This window comes from Natrix helvetica, assembly GCF_964273705.1.
Source record: "Natrix helvetica genome assembly, chromosome: 5".
Classification (NCBI taxonomy): domain Eukaryota; kingdom Metazoa; phylum Chordata; class Lepidosauria; order Squamata; family Natricidae; genus Natrix; species Natrix helvetica.
The window spans coordinates 70,264,264-70,284,263 of record NC_138551.1 but is presented as its reverse complement, the minus strand read 5'-3'; the positions used below and the strand labels follow the sequence as shown (position 1 = coordinate 70,284,263).

Here is a 20,000-nt window from a genome sequence, read left to right as displayed (position 1 = left end):
TCTCCTCTAGATTGCTATGTGCATAAGGCTTAAGCTCAGACACATTTGCAGATGAACTGCTTTTACTAGCTTCTCTGAGACATGACATTTGTTCAGAAGATTAGCCAGGTTGTAATGTGTAGCATAATTGCACTGTGCGGCTGTCCCAGAAGTGAAAACCTAATTGCCTGACAGGACTATAACTTTGTGGTGTACTCTCACCTTGTTAGGTCCTTTTCTGATGCAGTTCAAATGAAGTCTGGCCGCAGGTGTGCCTAATTTACCTCGCAACAGAACGTGTTGAATTTAATTGCACACTGGTTGTTAGGAAAAATTGGTGGGTGGAATATCAAGTGACTCCATGTACACTGATAGCAGATGGGTGTTAAGAGGTATTGTGAGCTAAATATATAGGTGAGTTGAGTTAATAAAAGATGTAATTTTGATTTCAAAATAATGAATCCTTGTCATAGATAATGCAGTTTAATTAAGAGGTCATCTGCCCTTTCTTTAGCAATATGTTCAAAGGGAAATCAAGAAGCCTAATGTCAAAATAGTTGATTTTTTTAAAAAAAGCCTATGAAGTTCTCAAAATCCTTCTGAGCGGAAAATTGATCCCTCCCTCTTTTGAACAAGACTCATCCTCTAGAGGACATATAAAAAATTGTCCTTACTTAGTTCTGTATTTAAGAAATCGGCTATTTAAATACAGTTCTTCCATTAGGGCTGCCATGTCTGTGGTTTGGAAACTTATTTGTGCTCATCTAATCACCCTTCAGACCTTTTCCATCCTATTAGTCCTCTTGTATAACTAAAACGATGTCTATGAAAGCATCCCAAATCTGCCTACAGATATTGCGAGAAGCTTGGTGTCTTGATTTCTTTCAAACTCATTTCTATACCATTCTGTGCATACACTACATATATGGTACATGTGTATGTCTGTCGTTCACAGAAAGGGGTGGTACAGAAATGAGAAAAATAAATAAAATGTTGGTATATTTTTGTAGTAGAAAACACAGGCCAGATTCTATATTCTATTGGGCCATATGTCTGGGAAGCTTAGAATGAAGAAGTCAGCATCAATTCAGTTTCTGCCCAGCAACCTCTCTCATAACTCATATAGCATTGATGCATTTGGTGATGGTTTCCTCTGCAGCATGTGGCCTGATCTATGCAATTATCAAACTAATTTTTATTTTACGGGGTTCTGCCTCTGTATCAACTCTAGTTCCACCACATCATCTTTTGTCCTGATGGACAGCCAGCTAGCCTGCCAGCCAACCAGGAATAGTCACTAGTCCCTATCCCTTCTATATAATTCCTTTCCATCAATCTATTTGGGTAGAAATAATAAAAGCTTTCCAAACCTCTGTCAATATTTTGAGCATTACATATTGTTTTATTTAAAGGATATCTGGTCTATGTTCATTTTGTTTCATTAATTTATTGGTAGATAAAAACAAAATTTTGATTTTAAAGCCACTTTTAAAGCCATTTAAAACCACTTCTTAGTCCATTTTGTTCTAAAAAAGAGAGAATCTAACTGATGACTTTATAATGTCTTTATAGTGGGACTGTCAGCATTTCATTTAATTCAAACTTTATAAATCTTGGGTTTTTAGGTTGGTGATGTGTGTGGGTGTGTGTGAGAGAAAATGAGCGTAGCACTGTTAATTGTGTTGCTTCAAGCACCAAGGAAGCAGTATTGGTGGTGACTTGGAATGAGTTCAAAATGTATTCTTTATCAAATTCTTCCCTTTTTATGGCATTCTTAGAATGCATTTTAATTTAATGATAAATTGAAGCTTCAGCTAGTGTAAAGTGGCAGTAAAAATATAAACTGATGCAACCACACTGCCGTTCATTATTCCACTTTACATGAAAGAGACTTTTACAGTTTGTGTGTTGGAGGATATTAGAATGAGATAGAAGTTAATTATGCTTAAACTACTTTTTGGTATAGGATAAATAGAAAAAGGGAACATCTGAATTGTAACCAACTTGCCAAACTCTAGCTATATCGGCTCCCAAAATGAAAATGAAGGTAATTCCAAGTAAGCAAATTTCAAAACTCTTCATTATATTAGCTAACAAAATAAAAATGAAGATAAGTCTAAGTAATTTTTTGATATTAAATATAATAAAGCCTCACCTTTCTCTTCTGGGCTGGGAGAGACTTGGATTGACAACTCAACCAGGTCATGGTTAAGATTATAACAGTTTTATGGTGAAATAGCCCATCATGAATTCAAATCTACACTCTATCTTTGTATCTTCATGTCCACTTACAGCACAAACAACATCTTATGGATTACTGAAATAAGTATGAAAGCATGAAAAAATCATAAAATTATGATGGACATGAAGGCATAGAGATGTTTAAATGTAGACTTGAATTCATGATGGCATAATGACACCATAAAACTGCATGATCTTAATCGTGACCTGGATAAGTTAGAAATATCCATTGTTCGCTATCATGCTCAGTGCAGAAATCCAAATTAATGTATCTCTGATGAACACTGTACAGCGTCTGCTTGAATATATATCTAATGATAGAAAACCTATCACTTCCCTTGACCTTGGTTCTTCTGGCAAACTATTCGTATTTTTAGAGAATTGTCTTAACATTCAACTTGAACCTGTCTTGATGTAATTTAAGATTATTCTTTGTCTTATACTCAGTTTCTCATGTATTATACCCCTCATGGACTTAATGGTACTATCACATCTCTCCTCAGTTATCGTTTCTCTTATAAACTTACTCAGCTCCATAATTGTCATAAAACGTAGTTTCAAAGCCAAATCATCCTTATTATACCTACACCTTTTTCAGTTTCTCTGACTCCTTAATGTATGATAACCAAATTAAACAGAGTACTTGAGTTGGGATCTGATCAAACCTACATAAAGTAGTTTTAACCATAATTTGGAAATGAGACAGCTACTTCTAAAACATCATGAATGTCTCACATAGATTTTTTTTTACCTAGGTTCAAATTATCACCACTTTTGAAGACTCTAGGTAAATATACTAGTCTTCCACATAACAATCACATGTGCTTCTGTTCAGATACAGAGTGAGTAAGGTCAGTAACCCTTCCTTTGCTGCACTGCCCCTTGTGTCGCCATGGCATCTGGCACTCGTAAACCTAATTATCAGAAATTTTAGTCTTCTTTCTGAAATTACAGTCTTACAAGGTTGCCAAGTTTCTTGCAGTTGCTACAGATTGCAGAATCTGGGTGATATCCTCTTCTCATTATTAATACTTTTGGGACTTTTTTGTTTTTTTAAAATTTTCCCTGTTTTATTGAGACTTCTGCATTTTAAATTCTGGATTTGTTTGTCTGAGAATGTAAATAAATGAATTTTATTTTGTTTCAGGGATCACTTACTCCCATTGTTACTAACTCTCCCATTAGGTTGGGCAGCAGGGCAAGCCCTGACTCCTGTCAATCAGGCAGGAGCTAGGAATTGTGCCTTTTCTGTAGTTGTGCTGTACTGTCCAAGATTATTTAGGCCTCATCTCTGCTCACTTTTTAGAAAGCCTTTTAAGATTTGGATGTTTTCTGAACAAGATGGTTGCAAAAGTAACTCAGTGTTGGTGAATGGTGTCTTCAACCGACACTTTGTGTTTTGGTTGGCTATGAAGTTTATTATTTATATTGTTTTTATATTGCATTTTTAATATCTTTGTTAGGCACCAGAATCGCCTTGTGAGATGGGTAGCCATACAAATCTATATGAATAAAATAAAAACAATTTTTTTTGTTAAAGTCTATAATTGCAGTTGCCATTTTGAGGGTCACATCACACTGCTCACTTATGCGTCTTTTATTTTTAATATTTTCACTGTTTTCTGAGCACCCACATCAGATTTTGTGTGTGTGTGGTCTTACATTTTTTTCTTCTTAAGTTAATTACAATTGTGCTTTTAGTTGTTGTCACTCTTCTTTCTATGAATACAATCAGCATTGAAGTATCCAGACCAACAAAAAGATTAAAAAGATTCAGAGACAGGCAATTAAAAAATTTAGAGTTTCAGAATTAGAAAAAAAATGTATTTAAGACATTCATTTAGCAAAACCCCACTGTTCCACTGTCCTTTAGATCTATATATGTTTTATTTCTTTTGAAATATACAACTCATTTATTAAGATATCATATCATCTCAAAAGTACAGGTGAACTATCTGTATCTACTAGTTTCCACAAAAAAGTATAGTTACAATTCAAAATAAGAGAGACACAATTTGTGGAACTATGAAAATACATTTACAAATCAGTTAACTATATCACTATGAAAGAGATGGAAGCTATAGAAGAAAAGAATTAAAAATCATTATAATTACACATCTTAACTTTTTTTGTTGTTCATCATATACTCAGTGGCCTTGTTCTTATTTGCAGCATTTTCTGCTGGTGCAAGGATTATATAGATCATGTACAAAAAATACATGGAATATTTTATAGATGCAATATAAATGATACCTTTGGTCATTTTTGTCTTTAGTTCAATTCATTTATTTGACTGCTCCCAACTCAAAGTCATTATTAATAGGTTGAATGTTTATCTTGCTTTCGCTCTCAGATTTATAATATATGATTATTTTACACATTACATAAAGTATTTAGTCATTTTTCTTCTATGGTTTTTTTTTTCTTTAGAGCAACAGATGTAGACAGAATGTGATTAGCTACAATTATTTTAAACTAAGCTGTTTCTCAAGAGGAATAGTAGTTGAACAAGTTTAATTTTTCACATGGAGAAGGTACCATTGAATAAAACATACTACTAAGAAGGAAATACTTAAGGGAAAACAATTCTTGAAATGTGAACCTTTAGTGGCAGAGGAGCTACAGACTTACATGTGGTTCAGGTAATCTTTGACTTTTGACCAATTTGTTTAATTAGTTAAAGTGGCGCTGAAAAAAAAAGTGACTCATGACTGGTCCTCACACTTATGACCATTTCAGGGTGCACACACTCACGTGATTGAAGTTTGGGCACTTGGAAGCTAGATGTACCCACAATGGTGGCAGCATCACAGAGTTACATGATTGTCATTTATGAGGATCCCAGAGTCCTTGAAGTTCCAATCCCAACTACTTATTCTTGAAAATGAATATATATATTGAACATGGGAATTGATTTTCTTTCCTAAAGTTTACAAGAGAGTTTGGTTGGAAAAAAAGGCATTTTATCTTGAACATCCTAATTCTATTCTCAATTCCCTTTTCAGAATACAGTAAGATGTTTAGGGTCTTATTCAAGATAAGTGTAAAATAATGATTTAAAAATTATTAATTAAAATAAGAGGAAGCTCCTTTTCTCTTAATAATCAATCCTCTTCCAAAGGTTTTTGACCTCAGCCTTTCATAAATTACATTCACTGTCCTGCATATTTTTCTAATTTCTATAATAAGTTTCATATTTCTACCATTTCTATGAAAATTGGTACATGGCAAATCTGTCTAGTTAATCACTAAGTACTGACACCCCTTGATAGCCCATAATAACATATTGTAATTAATGAATAAATTATGATGATCTATTCATAGCAATGTGCAGTTGCAAGCTGCAAGTTCTTTAGCTAAAGTTCTTCTCAAGAACTTATTTTTTTTACTATTATTATTATTATTTGTTGTTGTTGTTGTTGTTGTTGTTGTTGTTATTATTATTATTATTATTATTATTATTATTATTATTATTATTATTATTATTATTATTATTATTATTATTATTATTATTATTATTATTATTATTATTATTATTATTATTATTATTATTATTATTATTATACACTTGTATCACAGTGGCCAGTTGTTTCACCAGATTTGGCATTGATTACTAGTCGGGCCCCACCTAGGGGCCTAGGATGTCGTAATGTATTTTTGTAATATACGTGCAGATCCAAGCAGTGCAGCTTTTTGCATTTGACTGATGGTGATTTTGTCAAGTTTTAACTGTTTTAAATGTAATTCCAGTGCTTTTGGAATAGCACCCAGAGTGGAATTACCACTGCTGGTTTGTGCCATAATTGTTGAATTTCAATTTTTAGGTCCTGATATTTCGTGATTTTTTCATGTTCCTCCTCGTCGACCCTGCTATCACCTGGTATTGCGATGTCTATGATTGTAACCTTATTTTTCTCAACCAGTGTGATGTCTGGTGTGTTATGCGCCAGTATTTTGTCCGTTTGTATACGAAAATCCCATAGGATCTTGACCATCTGATTTTCGGTGACTTTTTCAGGCTTATGTTCCCACCAGTTTGTTGTTGTTTTAATATTATAATTTTTGCACAAATTCCAGTGGATCATTTGTGCTACTGAATTGTGCCACAATTTATAATCAGTCTGCGTGATTTTTTTACAGCAGCTGAGTATGTGGTCAACAGTTTCATCAACTTCTTTGCAGAGTCTGCATTTGGCATCATCAGAGGATTTTTCGATTTTGGCCTTAATGGCATTTTTTCGGATAGCTTGTTCTTGCGCAGCCAGGATTAGTGACACTGTTTCTTTCTTTAATGTTGTTAACCATAACCAAGTTTTTTCACTGTCCACTTTTATTGTTGTTGTTGTTATTATTATTATTATTATTATTATTATTATTATTATTATTATTAGTAGTAGTAGTAGTAGTAGTAGTAGTAGTATTAGTATTATTGTCTCACCCTTCCCATTTTGAGTAAACAACAAGCAAAGGGAGAAATAACCACTATATATATATATATATATATATATATATATATATATATATATATATATATATATATATATATATATATATATATATATATATATATATATATATATATATATATATATATATATATATATATATATATATATATATATCTTCCTACAATTTGATAGATTTTTCTAAGGGAAGTTATTCTTCTCCAATAAATGGTCTCTCCAAATATTCTCAATCTTTTTTTTTTAAATAAAGACTTGCAGAAAGGGTAGAGTATGGGTAGAACTGAGGTAGCAAAAAAGTTCATCAGATTTATTTTTTTCCCGTGAATATTTTCATCAAGTGAAAGAAATCATTATGAATTCTCATATACATTTCCATATTGATTATGATTTCAAAAGGTAAGGAATTCACTTCCAAGCCTGGATTGCTATATGTATTCAAAAAACTGCTTTCTTGGTCACTGAATAAGAAGTCAAGAACAAAAGGCCCAGTTGATTTGTATGATTCCTTCTCTTCCCATCCCATTTTTTCTTAAAGTTTGGAAAATGTGATAACTCAATGATGGAATGAATACTTCATGCTCAATTATAGTCCATAGAGATGTTTGACTTTTTAAATTGAAAAGTAATATACCAAGTTTTAGAAAACTGCTTTAAGACCACACAATATTTAAATGTACTAATGATCTAAGTGTTGCATTAAAATGTGTCGAATACAAAATTGATGAGTTTCAAAGCAGTTGAGTACCTAGGTACCACTATACGGATCTTTTTACTTACTTGCCATCTGTGCTACTGCAAGATGTTGGACTCACTGATGCCCACCACTTAAAACTCCTTCAGGTACTCTTCAGGCCACAAACTCAATTTCAGAGAAAAACATTATATCCTCCTCCTCCTCCTCCTCCTCCTCCTCCTCCTCCTCCTCCTCCTCCTCTGAGCCCGGTACAGGACCCTTCCCTACCTATGTCTTAAGACTCTAAAGATTAAGACTGACAATCTTGCAAATATATTGCTTTTCTGATTCATTCATTAATCCATTTATTAATCCATTCATTTCTGATACCTTCAAACCTGTATTGACTCCTAGTGACTGGCTGGACAAGATTTTTGGGGGCAAGATTTTGGAAGTGGTTTGCCATTGCCTCTTCCTAGGGCTGAGGAAGAATAACTGTCCCAAGGTCACCTGGCTGATTTCACATTTAAGGTGGGACTAGAACTCACAAGCCTCTGCATTTCTAGCCTGATGCCTTAATTGCTGGCTCTTGCTTTTCAAAATGTCCCACTCTTGTTTCTATGGTTTCCCCCAAGCATTTTCTAGGAATGACTATTGGGCCTTACAAGGTCAATCTCACCATGGTTTGGATTAGATGAAAGCATTTGTTTATGGCCATTAAAAGAGTTAGGACTTTCTCCCCAGGGATTGTCCAAATGCATCAAATTTTGATGCTCAGATTTCAGTGGCTGTCCACTTATCTTCTTCAGTAGCTCTACTATGAATGTGACAGTTGTGATACAACTCATGGATTTATTCAGAGAAATGTGGGAGAGTCCGGAGAATTCATAAACAATTAAATGCTATGTATATTGTTGAGAATCCCAGGAAATCAAAATGTCTACATTTCTTAATGGAGAATTGGGCATTTTCTGTGGTTGTGTTGTAGTAGCACAATTTGTTTGTTATATTGTTACATTTTGATGCAATAAATACTTAGAAGCTGAAACATATATTGGTTTTGAAAAAACAACTTCCACTCATTGCGTGGATCAAAGAGTCCTACCTTAAATTTAAAATAAGCCAACAGAGTATGGCTTATTTTAAGACTAAATGTTAGAAAATGTATATATGTATTGCATTTATGTGACACATGCATGCAGTGTGACTCTGGGTGGAATTTCATTTCATTCATTTCATTTATTTGATTTCTAGACCGCCCCTTCTCCCCTAAGGGACTCGGGGCGGTGTACAGGTACCAAATTAAAAACCTTACAAATAATCATAAATATAGTTAAAATCGAATTAAACTTTAAACCCCTGTACAAATTTATAAAAATTAAAAACTTAGCCTAAGACCAAAATTTAAAAATACAGGCTGAGGTGGGAGAGCTGGAATTAGGCCAAGCCGGCTAGATTAAATAGGTGGGTTTTGAGCTTCTTACGGAAGGAGCGGAAGTCCGTGGTTGTTCTAATATCAGGGGGAAGGTCATTCCAGAGGGTCGGGCCCATCACAGAGAAGGCCCTTCCCCTGGGTGTCACCCGCTGGCACAGCCTAGTGGACGGCACCCGGAGAAGTCCCTCTCTGTGTGAGCGAATCGGCCGAATACCCTACCTACTCCAAAAAAAGGGTGGTTAATGTCACAAGTATCAAAACAATTTTCCTACACACACACACCACTAAAATGTGAAATTTACAGATCTATTTTCAAAAAATTAAAACAATTCTACTAATTACAGGGAACAATTTTTGTAATAACCACAAAATGAAGGAAAGTTGGCGAAATAACTGGATTCTTTTTTAAGGTCAAGTGAAGCAAGAGACAATGTTTTTATTTAGATTGTGGTAAAGGAGGAAAATCCTAAACTTGCCCTTCCATGGGTGGATGGAAATCATCTCATACCTACTTTTAATTTTAAAAAAATTCAATTAGCGAGTAGGTGGATCATGCTAATGTTCCAGGACTTTGCAGAGTTCCAGACTGATGACTTAACTTCAGCAAAATATAGAACTTCTCTAAAGCTTTTGGCCAAAAAATGTTATCCAGAAAAATATGAACAGCCTTAAATGTTTAGGTTTATAGCCTGGACTTTATGCTTCATTACTCCTCAGTCAGCTTATAGCTATATGTTGGTCACACTATTAGCAGTGCTTTATGATGTTCCTGAGGTAAAGGGAACTAGTTTATGGAAAGTAAAATGGCTCAAAAATCATATCTACTGGGTTTCAAGAATGGAGGTCTCTGAGTTAAGGAGATCCTGGCTTATATGTTGTTGTTGATTCAGCTGATAGATTTATCCTGTTAGGATTTAGCTGGCATTCAGGGTTATTTAAAAAAAAACACCAGTTCTCAATTTGCCTTCTTCATCAGGAATTGCTAAAGTGATTATAAATCAAAAGTTTTGTTCATTTCTTTGTTTTACCTTTGAACTTTGAATGCTGAAATTTTGGAAACTTCTTCATAGAGATAAATCCCTTCTGAATGAAAGAAATTAAATTCATTTTTCCACATGTTTCAGAAAGCAGATTTTATACTATGCAGGATATTGGGCCTCCTATAATTCTTCTTGACAAAAGCATGTAAAAAATTGTAAGACTCTAACAATTCAAAGTACTCCAGCCGTTCATTCTATGTGGGTTTCTGTTTCAATACTAATACAATATATTTCAGATAAAATTAATCTTGCTGAATTATGTGGAACTTATTCTTGAATACAGAGGCATAAAATTGGAGATATTCTGAAACCTGAATCATGTATGCATCTGAATAAACATTATTAGGATTGCAATATTAATATTATTAAACAGATCTGCACCAAATTGTACCTTTTGATGGTCAAGTCCATCCTTTGCTCAAATAAAGGATAATACATAATAATAATAATAATAATCATATATATGGTTGTTATAAGAAAACTCTTCATTTTTGATATATTACTACTTTATAGTAATAAAATGCTATCCATCACTTGCAATTTGTAGTAACATGTTACATGCTTAAACATTTATTCTTAGTGCCTAATTTTTCTAACAAATTCTAATTTTGTATTTTTGTAGATTTTTTCTAAAGTTTTTCCTCAAGTGCAATCAAAACTGTTTGAAGAATGCAGGAAACCCACGAGATATGCGAAGATTCCAGGTACTGTTTTTTTAAAAAAATAAAATTATATACAGAGGATTTGTAAGGATTTTTTACAGAGGGAAAGCCTATTATCTTATTTCGGTAATATATTCACTTTGGAAAGAACACTCAAGGCAGCAAATTTAACCAAGGTTTGTCATTTCCCCATAATTATTTACTAATTTAATTTTAAGTTATATGTTGAATTTTCCTTCAGGAAAGAAACAGAAACTACCTTGTTCTTCTAACTCCTATTTTTGTTATTTCTCTTATGGTGATCTGAATAGATCACCGAGTCCCTTTTGGGAGAGGGGGCAGTCTATAAGCACTAATAAATAAATAATAATAATAATAATAATAATAGACCTAAGCAGGAATGTCATTCCTTGCAAAAAACTCTAACAACTTAGAAATATCTGATAATAATTTTCTCACCATCAGAACTTTCTCTATGCTATTGAATTACTGTATTTTTCACAAAAAGTTGTGATAAAATATAGTTTCTGAGGGGAAAAAATATAATTTCTTGAAAGTTGGATTCATCACTGTAATTTTTATATAGTAATTTTTTTAAAATATTCATATGAGAGAAATAAAATTGTTTTCCAAATCTACCTTGGTAAATCCAAACAACTATAGAACAGTTTATGCCTTAACAGATAATTAATTTCAATAAATGGGAGAAATTAATAAAAATGTTAAAAATACCATAAAAGAACAGCAGCATTATTAAAGGCTATAGCAGAGGACAGGTATGCATAGTTTCAATTCAATATAACTTCTTTTTGATTATAATTCAGGACAGTTGATAAGCGTGTCACCGCAGTACCTAATTTGATTTTATGACCATTTTTACAACTGTCATAAAGTGAGTCATCCTGATAGTTAATTGAACCCCATAGTGATTAAGCGAATACAGCACATGTCATAAAGTGAATACAGCACACGCAGTGAGCGTTTTTTGCTGTTTCCTGATGAAAAATGCAAATCATGATTGCATTGATCATGTGACCACAACAGCTGGTTATAAATTTGAGCTGGTTGCTTAGAACCCGGCATGTGATCATATGACCACAGGGAGGGACAGTGCCAAATTTTACAATGGTTGGAAATGCTAATACAGATTGTAAAGCACCCTTTCAAAGGCTGCCATAACTTTGGATGGTCATTCAGTGACTAGTCATTAAGTGAAGACTACTTGGCTTAAGTACAGTTCTAACTGTACTTTTACCTTTTTTTTCCAATTGGTAGACCTACCAAATATATTTTAAAGGACAAATAAGGTCTTTGAAATTGGCATTACCTAAATTTAAAGCCTGGAATTAATAGAAAAAACCCACTGGTCTCACCAGTCATAAATAATCATGTAGCTGCAACAGAACTCCTAGAAAGTCTTCCTTCATTTTCCGTAGATAATAAGTCGGCTTCTTACAATGTTTAAGTAGATTTAGCAGGATGTCAGGTATGAAACAAGATTTTAAACCTGTTTTAAAAATATGTGTGTCAGCACTTTCATTAGACGCGCTGCAAAAACAAGCCAACCAAATAAAACTAAGGAGAATGCAAATGTACTTTTGTGGACAACACCATTCCCCACTCCACACCCCAATAACATTACTCAGAGACATATTCGTAGTGTCTATTTTAAAGACTTTATCCTTTAAAAATTATATTTTGGGTCTATCAATTGGGGGGAAAAAATGAGGCAAAAACTTGACTTTGAACTGTATGTAATATGTTTAAAGGGCTCAGTGGCTAATACTTTTGGAATGTGTGTTTTTTAATGTTGTTTAATGTTTTGAATGTGTGTTTTTTAATGTTGTACGCCGCCCTGAGTCCTTATTGCATATAAATCCAATAAAAACAAAACAAAACAAACAAAACAAACAAAACAAACGACGCAGAAAGGTTGGCAGTTCAGCGGTTCGAATCCTTGGTGCCACATAACTGAGTGAACTCCTGTTACTTGTCCCAGCTTCTGCCAACCTAGCAGTTCGAAAGCACGTAAAAATGCAAGTAGAAAAATAGGAACCACCTTTGGTGGGAAGGTAACAGCGTTCCGTGCACCTTTGGCATTGAAACGGAGATGAGCACTGCCCCCTAGAGTTGGGAATGACCAGCACATATGTACGAGGGGAACCTTTACTTTTACATTAATATGTTTTATTCTGTGGACAATTGTTCTGAAAGTTCAGTCCTAAAAACACTTTATGTGGAATGGGTGTATCAATCACCTTATAACTCAACAGAAGCTAAAAACCACTAGCCTACTAAGTAGGGATGAAATGTAAAATGTTGTAAATAGTTAACAGTGGGAGTCCTTTAAAATGGATAACCTAGAGAAACAATACAGTCTGTGCATGTGTGGTGTTTTTGGGGTGGGGAGTTGTTTTGCTTTTTTTTTCTCTGAGAAAACAGTGCAGGCTGCAGAATCACAGACTTCTAGAGAAACACCCTCAGGCTTTTCTCTGGGGGAACACAGATGGCTGCCTCAGAGGAGGCCGAATATACAGGAGAAGGTGCTATAATAGCTGATAGCTAATTAGAGCATGTGGAAAAAAACAGGATCAAAGGTGATCTAAAACATTGAAAATACAAAAGAATTTACATCTGATGCCTTGTACTCACTGGTTTCCAAAGGCAGAGTATATATTGCATTAATTTATCTGTGATACCATTGTAAGTTGTTCCTTTCTTCCTTTCTTTTTTTCAAGAAACATGTGATTTTGTCAATATGCATAGAGCCTCCCCCAATCTTCCACTAGAAAAAGAAGAAGTGGTCCATTAGGGGGAGAAAAACCCATTTAGGGAAATGAAAGTACAAGACTGGGGAAACAGTTTTTATTTATCTATATGTTAGATTAATATCCTACCTTATCTCTAGGATTTCAAGGCAAAACAGACTCACAACAATCCTGTAAGGTAGCAGTCCCCAACTTTTCTGGCTCCATGGACTGGTACAGGCAGTGGCGGTAGGGGAGGGATACTTTCCGCATGCACCCTAGATCCTGTGCATGTGCAAGTGAAGTTTCGTGCGCACTCCTGCTGCTTGTGTGGGCCAGTTCCCTACTGGCCATGGACCAGTACCGGCTGCAGACTGGGGTTGGGGACCCCTGCTGTAAGGTATTTGGATGGAGAATAAGGCTGTGGTTCCATTCATTTCACCTCTTTATGAGTATCCATGGTTGAAGGTGCATCTGGGGTTTTTTGCTCCTAGAACAATACCTTAACTACTATACACTTTGTTGTCACTGGCGTTTCTGTCTCAGTTTTTGATATAATTCTCTAAGTTTAATTTGTAGACTTATAAGCACATATAGGATACTTACAACAAATACAACATATGAAAGTATCTTATAGGTATACATGTGGATGCAATAGGAAAGGCTTTTCATTATAATGATATTTAATTGATAATTACAGTACAATGGTACCTAACATCTAATGGATAGATGTTAATGCAATAATTTTCATTTTTGTAAGTATTCATTTTAAAATTTGTGCTAAGAAACAGTCAGAAAGCCTTATTCACCATTTTCCTGTGTTGGACACAGCAATAGTAATAGGCAGGGTTGGATCTATTTAGTTTTTGATTGGTCAATGTGCTTCTGAACCTGGAAATAGAAGAGTTCCAATTAAAGATAAAAAAGGAAAAGTCATTGTCATGGTAGAATAAATCAACATATGAATTAACTTGATTCTGAATTAGAAGTGACTGAAGATATTTCTGATATTCATATTCATATGCTGTTTTCAGTTGCAGAAAACGTTAGTTATCAGACATTAAGAATGCATTCAATCAATCAGAATAAAGCTAGAAGGGACATTGGAGGTCTTCTAGTTCAATCCCCTGATGAAGCAGGAGACCCTACACCATTTCAGACAGGTGGCTGTCCAGTCTTTTCTTTAAAATCTCCAGTGATGAAGCACCTACAACTTCAGAAGGCAATTGGTTCCACTGGTTAATTCTCCTCACTGTTAGGAAGTTTCTCCTTAATTCCAGGTTATTTCTCTCCTTGACTAGTTTCCAATCATTGTTTCTTGTCTTGCCTTCTGGCGCTTTGTGGCATTCCCTCAAATATTGGAGTACTGCTATCATGTCACTCCTAAACCTTCTTTAATCCTGGCCATACTCAATACCTGCAACTGTTATTCCCTTGATCATCTTAGTTGGTCTTGTCTGCACTCAATATCTTTTTTGTAATGTGGTGACCAAAACTGGTTGCAATACTCCAGGCATGGCCTTACTAAGTGGTACTAATACTCCACATGATTTTGATTCTATGCTTCTGTTTATACAACCAAGGATTGTGTTATCTTTTTTAACTGCTGCCACACACTGCTGACTCATGTTAAGTGAACATCCACTAGGATTCCAAGGTTCCTTTCACAATTAGTGTTTTTGAGCCAGATTTCGCCTAATCTCTACTTGTACCTTTGGCTTTTCTTCACATTAAATTTGATTTTGTTGGATAGGACCCATTGTTCAAGTCTGTCATGATCTTTTTGGATCCTGAGCTTGTTTTCTGGGGTGTTGACTATTCCCGCCACTTTACTGTCATCTGCAAAGAACCTCTGAAAGTTCTTTGGAGAGCGATTGATCACTTCTCCCTTTGGTAATCTATTCTGCTAGGTGAATTGTGAATTGTTCTGTCAAGATGTGCAAATCCAACATAGCTTAATCTCCTCCTGGTTCTTTTCATAGCATATTGTGAATCTTTGTTTTTTTCCCTCAGGACAAAAAACAGAAATTTAGAATCTGCGTGAAATCTGATTCTGACAATCGAATGGGGGAAGAAGTGAGAGAATATTTGGATTTGAAAGATCCAATGGTTTCCTAGACCTCACCTGATGTGAATTAATTGTATATAGCTAGAAAGAATATTTCTCGACTGCATGCAGAAAGGAAACATATTCTTGAAAAAAAAGAAGATGAAGGAATATAAACATCTCCTTATGTCTGTTTTGATGGTGCACTAGAATAGCTACAAGCGTATCATCTCAAGGAAGGTGTTAATATCTGTTCTGGATTTCTTTTTTTTCAAATTCTAGAAAGCACAAAAAACAATTGTTTTGTGTGAGTTGCATGAAGAAGCTAAAAGGCCTGATCTATAAAAACAAAGGCATCGTGTATCCCAAAATATTTCTGTATTATGTGACAAATTATACCAGGCCCAGTAATAGTAATGTTTATTACAGTGGGAGGGAGAGAGATTTGCTTTTTTCCTTTTCAATCTTTAAATGAGGCATTTTTTTCTATTTTTGGAAATTCCTTATCCCATAACACCTTTTTTTAAGATTGCTTTGTAAATACGATAGCAAAAATGACCTAAAGATCATTTCTGAAGAGAACAGCAGAAAGTTACACATAGCTACTGATTTATGAAGTATTTTCCCCTTTGACTTGGAGTGCTCACAATTCTTCATTTGAAGACAGTCTCAAGTGTACAAATTTTAATTAGATAAACTATCTAATCAATATATCAACAGATCAATCAAAACAGTAGCTTTTAAAATGAGTGGTTAGAGGGGTGTTTCTGAAATAAATGACTAGAAGAATATTTTCCTAGAATTGAATTCATTTGTTAGCATAATAGGAGATTAAACTCTAATTAGTGCGGAGGGTGTTGAAGAAGGGAGGGAAATTGTGTGTAGGAAAATCTCCAGCAATAGCCAAAAAACAAGAGAGTGAATTGCATCTACGAATAACACTGTGTTCATAAAAATAGCATACTACATTATACATTTTTTCAGCATGATGTTTATTGCAATAGGTGCACCCCATTTTCAGTCTGTATGCTAAAAAAAAAAGAAATGTCTTTCTTTTCTTTCTTTCCCTCCTAGGTTGTTGTATCAACAACAGTCAATGTGGATGGCCATGTTCTGGCTGTCTCAGACAACATGTTTGTACACAACAACTCCAAACATGGAAGGCGGGCTCGCCGCCTTGACCCCTCAGAAGGTACGGCCCCTTCTTATCTGGAAAATGGTAGGCACACATTTACATGGCTTTTTAATTTGCAATGTTTTCTTTGCACCATTTTTTTCCGCACACAACCATATTTATTTATTTTTCATGGTTTCTTTGTCCTCCGGATTCATCCCATTAAAATGCATTAGCTTTTCCGATTCCACTTTAAAAAGAAGGTTGTTCCTTCCTTATTTGCTTTTGACTTAAATTTCTTATAACATATAACATCTGCAATGTTCAGCCCTTTTCTATTCTTTTCTATTTATTTGCTAACAGCTTTTTCTGTTTCACTTCGATTTTCTTTTACTTTGGCTTTTTTGAAATCATCAGGAAAAATATACATTATGCATGTAAGTTTGCATAAAAACATGATCAATGGTAGTTTTTGTAAAGAATTTACTATGAGTTTGCTCAACTCACTGACTTAATGCAGCATATTAAGGCACTATGCCTCCTCACTCTTTTTTCCCCCCTAAAAATGTTAGAGAAAAGTAATCTCAATTCTCTAAAATGAAACATTGTCAACCACTGCAGGTTGCATATTCAAGCATCTAACATCTGATATTTATCTAGGATTTATTTAAGGCCAAATCCAATCCCAGTTACTTTTATTGAAAGAGCCACTGATACCTAACAAATCTGTAGAATAATAATGGATATATTTCTAATAGTATAAAGTAATACATGTTACATTTTACTGAAAAAGAGATAACATTTTCCCCAAATAATTTATATTTAAAACAGAAAAGTTGTCACTGACAATGTAGTAATGGTTTTCAGATAATACAGATCAGAGGGTTTTTTCCTGCCTAATCTTCCTTTGGGAGTTGAAAACATTATATTAAATTCTGCTTTCTTTTCAGGTAAAAAGTGTTTATTTATACCATTAATAAACGGTATAAATAAACACATAATAAATGTGGCACTTTTTGCCACGTATATGATCTTCCACAGCAGAACAAATAATATAATAAAAGTTAGAAGACACAATGCTAATCCTTAAACTACCAAAATAACAAACATGGAGATAACTTCTTGAAAAATAAAAGTTACATTTATAGCTTTTCAGAACAATAAGAAAGGTGGGGCATGTGAATCTTCTAAAAAAAGAACAATTTCAGGGTACAGTAATCACAACCAATATTTTGTTAACATTGAAATAGAAATTCAAAAAATACCATTAATGGGAACATGATGTCTAATTAGTTGATCTAATGTTGAGTTATAAGCTACTTGGGCAAGAAATTAAGATCTCCTGCAAATAATTATTATTTTATCTACCTTAAGACTTATACATCAGCAGGTTGACCCAAAGGTGCTTTTTTCAAGAGGCAACTGGACTTTCTGTTTTTTCTTTAAAGACGTTTTGCTTCTCATCCAAGAAGCTTCTTCAGCTCTGACTGGATGGTGGGAAATGGATGAAAAGTGAAATGTCTTCAAAGCAAAACCAGAAAGTCAAGTTGCTTCTTGAAAAAAGGACTTTTGGGACAACCATGACCTGGGTGACTAAGAATCTCCATAGACATCAGTAGGTTGAATTCAGCTATATGTCCTTGCCATTGGGGACAGAACAAGAGTTCACTCTTCCCTGCTCTCTGCATCTTAAAAGAAAAATTAATACAGAGAATCTGTGAATTGCAAAGGTTATGATGTGGGTGTAATGATACTGTATTCTATGAGCTGCCTTGTACTTACACTACATTCACCAACGTTGAAGAATGGCTGCTTGGATTCTCCTAAATCAGGATAAACTCAAAGTTTAATTCTTTCAGTAATTCAGAAGCCATGCTTATAAATAAATAAAAAATATTTCTTCACATGTTGCCTCTTGACACTGTTTATAATTAAATTATGGATTTTGATTTTAGGAGATGTAGTGATGCACATTAACCTCTGACTTTCAAAAGGTACTCAATAAATTGACAAAAAATAAAACTATCAATAGGAGCTTATTGTCATATGATCTCTAATATATATGACCTCCAAGATACATTACACACATATACACACACACATACACAGGGAGGGAGGGAGAGACTTTTTTCTGATTCTGAACAATGTGAACAAAAGCAGATAGGACTTGTGTCCTCATGCCCATCTTATGCCCATTTTATGCCTTTAGGAATGTAGCTAGCCATGATCATAAATATGATACTGGATTACATGGATCTGACAGACAATCTGTTTGTGGGTTGTTGAACTTCTTGCACCAAGAATCAATGCTTCGCTTCATATACATTGTCGTGCCGCTACTGAAGTTAGACAAGTAGACTCTACTGTACAGTTCACCAGCCTTTCCATTAATTCTAGTAATGACATAAAACTCAACAATCTACAAATAGTGAATCAGATTTACTGAAAACATAAAGGAATGGTGATTACATGCAATGGTGAACTAATTAAAATATAATTTAGGCATCGAATATTAATGTTCTTTGCAGAAGAAAAATGTTTTTCTTCTCTAATAGCTAAGGTAAAAGAGAACAAAAAAATATAATAATTAAAGGTTGCCCCAAGCACAAGAGTCATTATGATCTATGACGTATTGTTTACCTCTTTCATAGGTGTGTATTTGCCTGGCAACCATCACTAATGAGGCTTACAATTAAGAAGGCTGAATTCTCTGTCTTATTACTTTTCTTCCCGAGAGAGAAAGAGAGGGAGAGAGAGAGAGAGAGAGAGAGAGACAGAGAGAGAGAGAGACAGAGAGAGAGAGAGACAGGGAAATTGGAGGTGATGGAAAGACAAAAACTACCATCATTATGAGCTTAGTTCTGTAGAGTAATAGATTATCATTTTGATCCAAATCAATCTCTGCTAAAGTACTAGTATGATCTTAAGCAAAACATGGTAGTTTCCTTTTGTATGTACTATAAAAACAAGTTTTTTACATATTAGTACAAAATTCATCAAGCATAATAAGCACAATCTTCGTATTGAAGAAAACTCTGTATTGGAAAAACTATGTGTAATGGGGGAGGGGAACCCTCTCCATTTATTTTAAACAATAAAGCATAGGAAACCACCCAGGTTGTTCTCACATCCAAGACATTTTTAAAATTAATTATCACTATTGTGGTAAAACTGGGAAAAAATAACTTTAAAACTGCCATCAAAGAACTACAATATGCCATCAGATTTTTTACATTTCTGAAACTTGTCATTACTGGAGACCTACTGGCTTCATTCAGAATTAATAATGAATTCTTAAGAATATATTCTGATTAAATCTGAATCCATCCAAAGAAGAATATCTTTGGAATAAAGTTGCAAGGAATCAAGTTATAATATTTTCCTAACCTCTAAATAGAAAACCCAATAACATACTTTAATCAAAATGTTTTTCACAATTCTGCTAGAGCCTGAGCGGGTGCAGAAAAATCACTAATCAATTTGAAATGCAACAATATATCACGAATTATTTTATGTTCCTTATCTACTCTTTTTCCTGCAGCATATTTCACTGAATTAGCACCCATGTTCTTGAATGAAAAAGAAAATACTGAGTA

The 20,000-nt window shown here is 34.2% G+C and overlaps 1 protein-coding gene across 1 annotated transcript in view; it reads left to right on the top strand.

The window, feature by feature from the left end:
- EBF3 (EBF transcription factor 3) overlaps window positions 1-20,000 on the top strand; it is a 193,383-nt gene that overhangs the window by 115,567 nt on the left and 57,816 nt on the right. Inside the window, 2 exon segments of the mRNA XM_081954292.1 lie at window positions 10,457-10,538; window positions 16,365-16,482. Coding sequence (XP_081810418.1) covers window positions 10,457-10,538; window positions 16,365-16,482 — 200 coding nt within the window.